Genomic DNA, 12394 nt, shown 5'->3' with positions numbered 1-12394 from the left:
CTCTCCTTCTCTCTAGTAAAACTGTTATATAATTGCATATGCAATATGACGAGAACAAATACTTACCTATCTATAAACGCATTGGTTTTGTTTGCATCGTAAGAAGATAAGTACGAACGAGAACTCCATCTATCAGATAACGAACGAAACACGATCTGTCTGAAAAGAACGAGTTAAACAAACCGGAAACAAGAACACGAATTTGGTCCATTTTTCACCTGCATGATACTGTAAACGATACATAAATTAACATTTTGATCCGAGGAGCGATGTGGTCGTTTTAATTCATAATCAGGACCCCAGGCTAATTGCAGGCGAACACGGACCACTTCTGTGGCATGTAGTATCGAATAATTAATAATCCTTCGCATTGCGCTTTCCTGTATTCAACCAACATTCCTACTTATTCAATTCCACTTGTGTTACAAGCATATTTCGAGAAAACATGAGCAAACGACTAAAATATTCCCTACGGATACTACTTCAAATTTAGATAATAACTATAATATATCTTATATCTTATATATAATAATATCTTTTAATATTCTTTTATCAGAAGATTCTTTTTACAGAAAAAAAAAAAAAAGAAAAAAAGACGCAAAGAGCAATGTATGATATTTAACCATGAAAGTATAACTCATAGATTTGTAATTTGCTTTATATTTTTAGTTTTGATTTGGTTTGTATATACCATTTTTTTTATATAGTTTGCCAGTCGCCACCTATTTGTGCATTGAATAAGGTTGCACGCTTTCTGTACCTCCAGTTCCCAATGTCCCAAAGTCCTAATAACGTCATAGAGTAAAAGCATATTACGTGATACGCATGCGCAAAAATAAGTAAAAGTAGCAGAGTTACGTGAAACATACAAATTTAATCAACATTTGTGATTACACTTTGTATAATCATTTGTGATACCTATTACGTATTAAGAAACGAATAAATGGGAGAGATAGAAGAAAAGTTTCCTGCTCAGTGGGCACTAGATCTTCTTGAACCTACACCTTTGGATCGATCTAATCATATTTTCAGATATTATTATGTGCCATGTACTACGATTTCGCTGGCACTTGCAGTAATGCTTAAAAATGTGGCAGGAAAAAGACCCATGACAGCCAGTAGGTTGATAAAGTAAATTATTTTTAACATAATTAACCTCGTAATAACTATAATTCATTGTTAGTTTATTTCGGGGAGATACTAAATAAGTTACAATATTTATTATGTATACTTTCATTTGTTCTGATGACAAAAATAAAATGCTGGGAACACGTTTTAACGAAATGCATTTTAGTCTCCTGCTATGTGATTTCCCTTTTACAAACTAAAGCAAATTGCTATTACGATATATAATGCTTAACTTTCGAGTCAAGAAATTGTAATGTAACCTATTTATATATGATCTTGAATTCATTATTTTTACTACATACATACTAATTTTTAATATACTACAGTAATGAATTAATTTTGTTATCATTTCATAGGAAAAATCTAATTTCTTCCCTTTGTATCCTACATGTAATGTTAATGCAGCTGTCATATTGTTATCAATCATATTATTAAGTGTATTCGATTTGTAGATAAGCCATACATAGTATTGGCGTCCATAGCTGGTTTTCTTATCGGTTGTGGTATACATTGGGCATCTGATTTAAGATTTGCAAGAAAGGATGCGATACTGAGAGATTATATAATGCGTCATCCAGAACGGTTTCCTAAGCCAGGTATGAAGCATTATAAATATCTTCTTTTTTTTTTTTCTTTTTAGGAAATCTTTATTTCTAAAGATTATCATTGATGGAAATGTATTTTTAATATTTCAGATGTTAAAAAATATGCAGATATTTTCGAAGAGTGGATCCCAACCCGTTAAAAGATTGAACTCTAGTCACGGACTTAGGTGTTCTTTATTAATAATCAATAAACAACAAAATACATGACTTATCGCATACTATATTTACCTTTATTTTCTTATACCTTTGCTTCTATCTTTAGATGTATAAGATTTAGTACATAAAACGTTACAGCTTAAATGTTTGCTCCAAAACTATAAAAAGTAATGAATAAACTTTTCCTGCAGTCTTTATGATTCTCCAGAACCTTTTAAATGATAATGGACGAAAGACAAATAAATATCTTTACTAATCCCCTAGATACTGTTAAAAAAACGTCCACAGCTTTTTGTATTGAATGAAAATGATTGTCAAAACAAGTTCAACATCTGATAAAGTATTCCTTAAAGTTAACTACGGTAAAGAAAATGAAATGCACACATGTATTACATGCAGTGTGTATAATAGAAACAAACATATGAATTGTATAAAATATTGTATAAAAATTTAATTAAACTTGAAATTAAAATGGCTTTGTAGTTCGGAAACATTTTAATTTGTAGTTCTGATAAAAGTATATTTTATTGTATAAGTACATTTTGTTATTATTGATATTTTTAAATTTTTTGAGAACTTATATTGTTTATTTGCCATTTCCTCTTTAATATATTTTTCATTTTTATATATGTATATTGTATATTGCCTTGAACAGCTTCCAAGTAGAAAAATTTTACATTTATTATAAATGTTATTTATATAAACAACAACAAAAAAGAATTAATTAAATTCTTTCTAATTATCATTCTAGATTTTGAACATTTCTATTTCTTTTCAGGATTATAATTATCATTGTACAGCCCAGTTCCTTTTGAATCTCCCAACCAGGGATATTTATTAGGACATTCCCTGCATGTTTCTAAATACCTATAAATATATTTGTTAGTATTTCAAGTTTCAAAAGTATTAGATACATCTTTATTATATGTACACGCTATTTATCTATTTAGCTATATGGACATTTACCTTGTTGTAGTGAAATTTGATTCTGTAGGTTTGAAATCTAAAGCACATTTATTTGGATTGTTACATGGCGGTCCAGGAAGATTTTCTTTCTTTTTACATGACCATCCTTCAAAATTATTCAGAGATTTTATTGGCTTTGGATCAGTTATCCATGTAAGCGCTTGAGTAGCTGTTACAAAGTACACATCGGATCTGTAAATATAATTATTTCAATGATTTATAAAAATTTTCTAATACGAAATATAAAAAATTACATGATGTATAGGCTATTTTCTGCTTACAGTGTTACTGCCCAATCAAGGAACTTTGACAGTCCACGTTCGAGCTCCTTTATTTGGAACCAGTTAGTATGAAATGGCATCATGTATGGTGCTCTATTTTGTTCGTAATAACGATTAAAGTCTTCTTGCAACCACTCAAAAACTTCTTCAGGATCATGATTGTGAAGCACACATTGATCCAAGTATGGACAATGTCCCCCTTCATAGCTTTCAACATAATGTGCATTCAATGGTAACTCCCATACTCCTAAAAATAAATAAGATACCTTTCCTTCTTTCACAGCTCATGCCTTGTATCATATGTGATAACATACATAAAGTTACTTTATTACCTTGAAATGATTTAGTAGGACATGTGCCTGCTTTACATTCATGTGGAATCTTATAATCAAGAGTATATGGCCAAATTGGTACTTTTAATGGAGAAATTCCAATACTGCTATCGTATATGTATCCAAAATCTTCCAATACTTTGTACTGAGTATTTCGACCTGGTTTTAAATACGGAGCTCTCATGCCTACAATTTCACTTATTGAAATATTACTAAAATGCTTAAGTATCTCTCGCATTCCTATCATTTCTCCAACCCATTCCTCATATCCTTTATCTTCTAATCCCTTTTGTAGTCTAAACAAATTATATCATACATACATATATATATATATACACATACATACATATATATATATATATATATTATATATAATTCTTTAAGGAAACAAATAAGGAAAAATTGGATTGTATAAGAGTGGTCTTTAAAGTGAGAGGATTAGAAGTACTCACGATATAGTCTCAGTAGCAATTTCATGTCCATCGTGTGCTAAACTTTGTACCATATTATAATTACAATATTCATGGGAGATAAAGAATGTTCCTTTCAAAGGACAGTTGTTTGGATTTAATCGATTAGTGGCAAATATTTTTTGATAATGATCAAAGTTATTGTGATTTATTGCTCCATCGAATGTCATTATTATCATTTGTGGTGTCTGAAATTTAGGGAAACTATGTGAAAGGTATTGTTGAAAGTAATTTTAATAAATAGTAACAAATAAATAGTATATACTTCTTCTGGGTGAAGACCACCGGGAATTATCGTACCATCTCTTGAACAAAAACAATAAGGTAGCTGACAGTTTGCGGGATCGCACTTCTCTGCCAAGTCAATTGGTGGTTCGGTGACAGGCGGTGGGGCTGGTATTAATATAAGTTTTCATTACTACGAAACTAATGAGAAATAATTTAATTTACGGCTATTAAAAATAAAGTACTCACTTGTAGCAATAGGTCCGCAACGTGCTTCATTTTTAAAAGTGCAAAATTTACTAATATCATCGAAATGTAGCCCCGACGGACACCTGTTTAGATACGGATAACCGTCGACGCACTATTGGAAATTACACATAAACATGAAATTTCATTGTATCGCACTTTACAATTAAAAGACATATGCATTGTTATATTATTAAATTTCAGCGTGTTTACCTGATAAAATCTTCTGCATGTAGCTGGATCTGCAAAATTGCCATTGCCTTGACCTTCAGGGCATTTGAATTCTTCATCTTTTCTCTCTTCCTCCTTTTTAGCAGTTTTCTGTCCATAAACTACAAAACAAACAGGTATTCTTAAATATTTGTAAAAATACCTAATGGTCCCAGAATTATATGTGTAAAGGTTGATAAAATGGAAAAGATAAATCGGAGAAAAGAAAAACAGACGGAATAATATTTTCAAGAAAATGAAAATGAAAATAGTAGACATATGCGTTATACGTATTGTGTTACGTGGGCCAGTGGCAAGATCAATGTCTAGCATTGACTTCCACACGTTGGTAACAGTATTTTGGAAATCTTAAAATTCCCAGAGCGATAATCATCTTGTACGCAGTAAAATACATATGTATTTATTTATTTTCTATAAAAAAAATTCTTGATAATTATTCACATGTACTGCCACCTGACCGATTTCGATGATTTTTTAAATATTTTATAGAAATCAATATCTTGAACAACTTTTTCCCATTTGCATATTATTGCCGGACTCTTTTAATTTTCGGGATTTTCCACTACATTGAATTTTGCCCATAGTTGCGCGCGTTAAAATATTGGTTGTTAGCCGCTCGACGGCGAGCGGACCGGATAAAATGACACCTAACCCAAACTTATAAATTACGAACAAAAGGAGAAAACGTTGTTTCAAAATATTGATGTCCGCAACATATTAAAAGATCATCGAAATAAATGAGGTGACATTATTTGTAAATAATTACCAAATTCTTTATTACGTCCCCTATGCTTACGTCTCTAATGCATTCTCCGCACTAATAGAAAAAATTAATTACAACAAAATTTTGTTATTCGAATAAATATAACTTCAAGGCTGCCATCAAAATTCGTTTCCCGTTCTTTATTTATATGTTAGATAATCACTCTACAACTGTGTTTAAGAAAGTCTCTTACAAAATGTTTATACTATATATGTGTATGCCTTTGAGTCGAGATTTTTGATACTTTGTCATTTACCGCCACAACGTACTTTAGACGATCATGTACAATAATAATCGTGCTAAGAATCCATAATTACCGGAATGTTTTTCTATTCCAAGCGTCAAATGAAGAAGGATACACATTTAACGTAATTTCACTATCTTTAAAACAAAATGTTTCCGAAAGTAATCATACGTGAATTAGAAGAAGATTCAGAAAGTAGCCAAACGGATTTAAAGTGAAAGAAAAAGTAGAGATGCGGCCATAATCAAACCAACAAACTAGGAAATTACGTATGGTTTGGTTGGGCATTTAATTCGACGGAGGAAGATTCGGATTTGACCACGTTGAAATCCTGTACAGATGGACTGTCAGGAGAAAGTAGTGTTTCAGGAAGATACTCCACTACGATCTTATGATAGGTGTAAAAATGAAACAAGCGTTGTTTCGTTTACGAAAGAAGATATATATAAAGAATTTTGAAAACAATTTCATAGTAGTAAGTTTCGATCATACAATACACGAGATCATACTACCAACGAAGTTTCGTTTGAAACATTTTTTTTTTTTTTTTTTTTTTATTAAACTATCAGTACCAGCTTAAATATTGTGGCGACTAATTCTTGCCGCGGCATGTATATTGTTAGATGTATCAATTACCGTCTCAACAAACCATATACGCGTTACCTTTCAAGTACAGTAAGGATTAAACTGAAATCTTTTTTCACAAACTTTGCCCATATGAATTAAACACGTACAAGAATTATTGATCGGCAGAGTTGCTCGTTATAGGAGCGAATCTCGCATATGCATGGATGCCAAAAAAGATCGGTTTAGCAGCAAAGTGGAAAGTGAAGGTACTGCTCTGGCAATGACGTTGTGGTAAATCGTTCAGGTGCAACATTTCCATCGGCCGTGGTGCACGCATACACAGCCGCAAACGTACGGTACACCATATACGTAAACGTCGAAACTTATGTAAACAGCAGTGAAACCACCGACCGGGAACCTAATTTAACGGCTCTTCTCTCGTGTTGGCATGCCGGCTGGTTCTTTGCTTCCTCTGACTCCTTGCCATTTTATCTGTGTCAACTTTATTTACGACACGCACCGTGACAATGCAAGGAACTTTCAACGTTCCATGGAAATCTTGCTTATCGTGGAGAACGCAATTTACATGGTGGATGCGCGTTTCACGAATTCTTGAGAGAAAACTCTTTTGAATTTATTCGGGGGCAAATTCAATATTAACTAGAAACATTTATCATCTTTAATACGTATAGGTCGTAGAATTTTAGTAAATTTTTCAGGTATGAATAAAAAATCGATGCATTTAACATGATGATATAACAATATGTATGATACAGTATCGCAACGACTTTCTGACAAAATTTTGTATTGTAGTTTATGCTACATACGTATTAACAAATTCGAAAAAGTTCTGCGAAGCCAGCGGAATTTTCATTAGGATATAATCTATCTATTGATAACCGGTTTTTGGGTGTACAGTTAGCGTATATCTTTATATGTAATTTTATTCGATCTACCGATCTTAAGCATTGCACTAGAAGTATAATTTATTAATAACAAGATACCGTCTCACGCAATAGGTCAAGGAACATCCTTGAATTCGATTAACAGGAGAATTGGTTGATGAACGTCAGTTTATAACGACAAATCGCGATGCATTTATTTTCCTAATTATTGCTATTTTACATAACGATTGTTGTCAAATAATTATCAAGAAAAGGGAAAGAGAATCGCAATCTTCATTCAGTAAGCTGATTCACTGAAGAATTGCAAACTATCGAAAGAATGTTCTGAGAAGGTCGTTCTTTCATTGTATCTACCTTTCTAACAAATTTAAGCCGCTATACTAATTGTTTGATTTATTCTTCTATATACAAAATATTTAATAAAATTAGAGATGGACAAGATAAGAAAAGTCTCAAATTATTGCCATATTTTTGATTACAGATCAAATTAAAGGATGCACGTAGATAATCAAAAATTTAGTTCGTAAGATATCTTTCATTTACCAAATGAAAAACAGAGAAACATAAAAATCAAAGTTTTAATATAATCTCAATGTCCGATAAAAGTAGAATTCTGTTCATTCTTTTTTTTTTTTTTTTTACCTATACTATCTCCACTTCTTTCATACAAAATCGATCGTAATTCAAAAAGATCAATCCAATCTTTACTACGAGTCGTAAATGACAAATCTCAAAATCTTTATAAAATCCTTCGCTACGATGAAAGATCACGGTAGGAAGAGCTGAAGGTTTTATATCGCCCAACGGGTTTGATCTCCCGTCCGATCTCTCTTCGAAACAAGCAGCTGTGTCTTCCTACCTGTGGCAACGATGAACACGACGACACAGAACAGCAATCGACTCCTTTTTGACGTCATCCTTCACGAAAATCGTTTCTCCAATTTTCGTTACAGTTTGATTAAATTTACACAGCACTTACGTCCGAAGGTAAATGTTTAAAGGTAATCTTTAAATCGTGGGTTCGTGTTGCACGAACATACTTGTTGTCGATAAACCACTGGAAGAAAGAAATGTCACGGTACTGTTAGCCAAGGTTTACCAGCAATGGTGTCTGCCATGGACTACGGGAGTCGGGAACCGAACGGTAGGAACCGTTCTTAGCTCATTGGCTGACCACTTTCTACCACCGCACCGTCTCCATCGTCCGAGAAATCTTCGCTTTTATTCGCACTAAAGCTGATAGCGGTTTCGAGTAAAGTCTGCAGAAAGCCTGGATTCATGACGATTTTTAGATACTCCTCGGATATTTTCGAACTGGATAACCAGCCATCTTTCTAATATTTTAATTCAGTTAATTCAATCGGGATATGATTGTCATTCCTTCGTGTTCAAAAGCGAAACAAAGGTATAAAGGCCATTATTCATTAAGAATAATAACCATTGAATTTTAATGTACAAAAATACATACGTATATACATAAAAAAGTATTTTTCTCGTACTATTTCATCAACTAAAACTATCTAATATTGAAAATCTATTAAATATTTATAAGGTATACAAGAATACATTATTTATTATTATTATTATTATTATTATTATTATTATTATCGTAAGTACATGTGTACGCGTGTTATGAAAAAAATATAATTATATTCAAAACTCAACCTTGGTCAGTTGTGGCCCCTTCTTCTGTTTTCCTTTTGTAGCCGATTTCTTTTTCTTTATCTTCCCGTTGTCTCCTTCTTGAGCGTCAGTAGGCTGCCAATAAGGATTGAAATATCCCTGTTCGCGTTTTATAACGTTTAATTCTTGAGATGCTAAATGAATTTTAACAACAGTTTCCGAATCTAACAAATATTTAGTACGATACGTAAAATTTAAGGACCAATTTATGATCGGATTCCATTTTTGTTGCGCTTTAAGTATACGGTGAATAAAATGAGGAAAATGAAGAAGAATATCTCCAAAGAATGCCGTGTTTTCTAAGACAGTAGATATTGCTAAAAAAAAAAAAAGAAAGAAGAAAGGTATATAATGTTTCTGATCATGTTAAAACTTATTTTCTTATAAAAAGAAGATTATATTAATAACAAAACAATTACCAGTTTGTATAGTAACATTTTGTGGCAAGAATCTATCATCTGGATTGAAATCTTCATTTGCGATTAATGCTTTATTTACCTCGATCGTATCAATCATCTTTTCACCAATAACTAAAATCATCTTATACAAACGTTCGTAGTTACCTATTTTCTGAAGACGTTTAATGGCTTCAGCATGTTCCTTGCGTTGATGTTCAAACGATTTTTTGACTAATTATATTTCAGTTAAGATGATTCAATCAATATAATAGTAAATAAAGATTTATTATTATCTATAGCATAGTATCTCTACATAGTTTTATATGTAATACATATTATAGTAAACGACATATTGTATGTAGAATCGAAAGGATACAACTACAATTATAAAAATGCCACAAATATGATATAATAAATGTCCAAATAAAGGCTAATTATATTTTGAGCGGATACATAATTCTTCGTAGATCTTAATTTGAGATGCATCACTATTTTGCGGCTTCCCGCTGATTTGGTGATCAACACCGTAGGAAATATACTGCGCATGCGCGGTACATGTCAACACTGACACGATTGCGACATAAAAGAGAATGCGTGGCATTTTGTCGAGCGAAAACTGCTTGGTATATAAAATAATATATCAATAAAATACCTATGTATCAAGGTAAGGAATAGTTGTCAAATGTCCATGATCCTTGCGCTTTTCCAGAAAGAACTATACAATCTTAAACAAAATTCAATCGACAATGTGAAGCCACAAGTTTACAAACGCGACATTGCAATAATGCTGCCATCTATTAAATTTCGTACATCGAATGTATCAATATTAGTGTCGACTTTTCCGCAAATGATTAAAAGATGTACATTTGTATTACACTTACGTGAGGAATTTAAATTACGATGCATATGTGTCTTTTTAGATTTTCTCGTTGACCCTATCCATGAGAAGTGCTAAATCGTATTATCGGAGATCTTTCTGTACGTACAACAGGGCAACATTTAAGTCATTAAGAAAACATTAGATAGGGAAGATTGAATTCATGTTACATGTATATGGCATGATGATTTGATATGATATGAAGATATTTCCATTTAAAATCTTAATAATATATTTAATGATTTCATAATTTCGGGTCTAATGTCGACAACAAATATGGCAGCGACAGATGATACAAAACTTGATGTAAGTATTTTGTGTTGGAAGTGTAATGTTAAAGATATCATTTTATTTTTCATTAGGTGCATTAATTTTTTATGATGGTAGTTTATATAATTAAAACTTTTCAGTAGAAGTATTGATAATAATATGTGAACATTTCAATGACAAATATAATATAATAATATTAACATCAAATTTTAATTTGTAGTTTAAAGTTACAATGGAATATGCTGACCCTCAGAATATCGAAGGTGAGCTGACAGTAGGAGGCAAACAAAAATCGAATCTTGGAGAACCTGAATTTAATACTTTGGATGAACCAATCAGGGATACAATTGTAAGCTTGTAAAATATTTTGTATGCGCACACACACACACACACACACGTACATATAGTATATATATATATAAGAAAATTATATTCTATTACATTGTATTGTATTTATTATATATTATATTATATTATAGCTCAGGGACGTCAGAGCAGTGGGCAGGAAATTTTATCATGTTTTATATCCCAAGGAGAAGAAATGCCTATTGAAGGAATGTATGTTACTGGAAGAATCTTAATATTATAAGTCATGAATTTTATATAGTAGTGTCTTATTTTTAATTTTTAATTCTAGGGGATCTTTGGGGACCACTAGTATTATGTACATTCATGGCAATGTAAGTTTAATATTTTTTATAATATTCCGCATACTGCTGTTCTAATTATGATTATAAACCATAGTACATTTACGACCAATTGTTGTTGTTTTAGGATATTACAAGGTTCTTCTGATACAGCAAATAATTTTAATGATGGGGGACCAGAGTTTGCAGAGGTTTTTGTAATCGTATGGATTGGATCTATGGTTGTTACATTGAACTCCAAATTATTAGGTGGTAACATGTAAGTAATTATACTGCGTAGAGAAATTTAGTATTTGTTGTAATACTAACGATTATGATAGTATACTGCATGACTTTTATGTGCGTGAATTTGTAGATCATTAAGAGACTTGTAACTCTTTATTATAAAACGTGGTTATTTTTTTTTTTTTTTTTAAATTTGTTTTATAAGTATAAAATGTTATAGTAGAAGTGACATATGAAGTATGCATTTTATTTGCTAAAAGATATTTTAATATGTTTGTTATAGATCTTTTTTCCAAAGCATTTGTGTCTTAGGATATTGCTTGTTGCCAACTGCCATTGCTCTAATTTTATGTAGAATCATATTAATGGCAGAACAGACTACTTTCTTATTTAGTCTAAGATTTGTAATTACCATGATTGGATTCATGTGGGCAACATATGGTTAGTATAATTTTATAGAGTTTTATATTGATGGACACTTGGATATCAAATTCTTACATTGATACATTCTTTTAAATATGATTTGTATACATTTTAGCGTCCATGGCATTTCTTGGCGACAGTCAACCGATAGGAAAGAAAGCTTTAGCTGTGTATCCAATATTTTTATTCTATTTTGTAATTTCCTGGTTGGTTATATCTCATACTACATAAAATAGATCGTAAGATGATGATGATAAGAAGACTGTACATTGCCCTATATTTGTGCACAAGAGAAGACAGAATTTAAAAAATCGAGCAAATCTTGCTTACAGTGTACGTTGAAATTCGCTAAATTTAAGCATATGTCACGTGTCAAGAGTTGTAGATAAAACTTATTACTGTAGATGCGTATGTTATTTATTATTATACAGTTTAGAGAATCAGAACTTTGTATGTCAATTATAATTATACGTACGTATATAACATTAATGTAAGCATAAAATAATGAATAATACTTAAGTAAATTATTCGCAGATTGTTATATATTTATACATAAACTCGATAAACAAAAATAGGCAACAAGATGAAAAAAAAAAAAGATGTTTACTTCATTCCTTTGAAACTCAAGATTATCGTTCAGTGTCTATAATGTACAGCTTGAAAAAATATAATCATTGTCAACTGCTTTTATCACAAACGAACATTCCCATTAAAATGTCTATTTAGTTTTTAGTTATTTCAAAGTATCATGA

At 31.4% G+C, this 12394-nt stretch overlaps 4 protein-coding genes across 8 annotated transcripts; 2 read left to right on the top strand and 2 right to left on the bottom strand.

Moving 5' to 3' along the window:
* Window positions 1-749: 749 nt before the first annotated feature.
* On the top strand, window positions 750-1940 carry LOC122568147 (NADH dehydrogenase [ubiquinone] 1 subunit C2). The gene is made up of 3 exons (XM_043727544.1): window positions 750-1118; window positions 1581-1724; window positions 1824-1940. Exons 1-3 carry the CDS (start codon window positions 944-946, stop codon window positions 1871-1873), a joined length of 369 nt encoding a protein of 122 aa, XP_043583479.1. The 5' UTR covers window positions 750-943; the 3' UTR covers window positions 1874-1940.
* A 569-nt stretch (window positions 1941-2509) lies between these two features.
* Window positions 2510-10177, bottom strand: LOC122568396 (chitin deacetylase 1). 5 transcript variants are annotated; one of them, XM_043728096.1, is made up of 9 exons: window positions 10082-10177; window positions 4623-4741; window positions 4413-4524; window positions 4204-4331; window positions 3921-4126; window positions 3469-3764; window positions 3137-3383; window positions 2856-3047; window positions 2510-2756 (listed from the first exon to the last, which is right to left on the bottom strand). In XM_043728096.1, exons 1-9 carry the CDS (start codon window positions 10104-10106, stop codon window positions 2654-2656), a joined length of 1428 nt encoding a protein of 475 aa, XP_043584031.1. In that variant the 5' UTR covers window positions 10107-10177; the 3' UTR covers window positions 2510-2653. The 5 variants fall into 5 exon arrangements, with proteins under 5 accessions (XP_043584031.1, XP_043584026.1, XP_043584028.1 ...); XM_043728091.1 differs by lacking the exon at window positions 10082-10177 and adding an exon at window positions 7979-8195; XM_043728093.1 differs by lacking the exon at window positions 10082-10177 and adding an exon at window positions 5721-6134.
* LOC122568400 (coiled-coil domain-containing protein 134-like) lies at window positions 8262-9715 on the bottom strand. The gene is made up of 4 exons (XM_043728100.1): window positions 9577-9715; window positions 9222-9431; window positions 8785-9119; window positions 8262-8453 (listed from the first exon to the last, which is right to left on the bottom strand). Exons 2-4 carry the CDS (start codon window positions 9340-9342, stop codon window positions 8277-8279), a joined length of 633 nt encoding a protein of 210 aa, XP_043584035.1. The 5' UTR covers window positions 9343-9431; window positions 9577-9715; the 3' UTR covers window positions 8262-8276.
* On the top strand, window positions 10006-12171 carry LOC122568399 (protein YIPF6). The gene is made up of 7 exons (XM_043728099.1): window positions 10006-10383; window positions 10568-10696; window positions 10827-10905; window positions 10985-11027; window positions 11122-11253; window positions 11503-11660; window positions 11758-12171. Exons 1-7 carry the CDS (start codon window positions 10339-10341, stop codon window positions 11871-11873), a joined length of 702 nt encoding a protein of 233 aa, XP_043584034.1. The 5' UTR covers window positions 10006-10338; the 3' UTR covers window positions 11874-12171.
* Window positions 12172-12394: the final 223 nt, after the last annotated feature.

The sequence above is a fragment of the Bombus pyrosoma genome, linkage group LG6 (assembly GCF_014825855.1).
Source record: "Bombus pyrosoma isolate SC7728 linkage group LG6, ASM1482585v1, whole genome shotgun sequence".
Taxonomy (NCBI): Eukaryota; Metazoa; Arthropoda; class Insecta; order Hymenoptera; family Apidae; genus Bombus; species Bombus pyrosoma.
The sequence above is the reverse complement of the archived record's forward strand: the minus strand, read 5'-3'. Positions and strand labels throughout refer to the sequence as shown.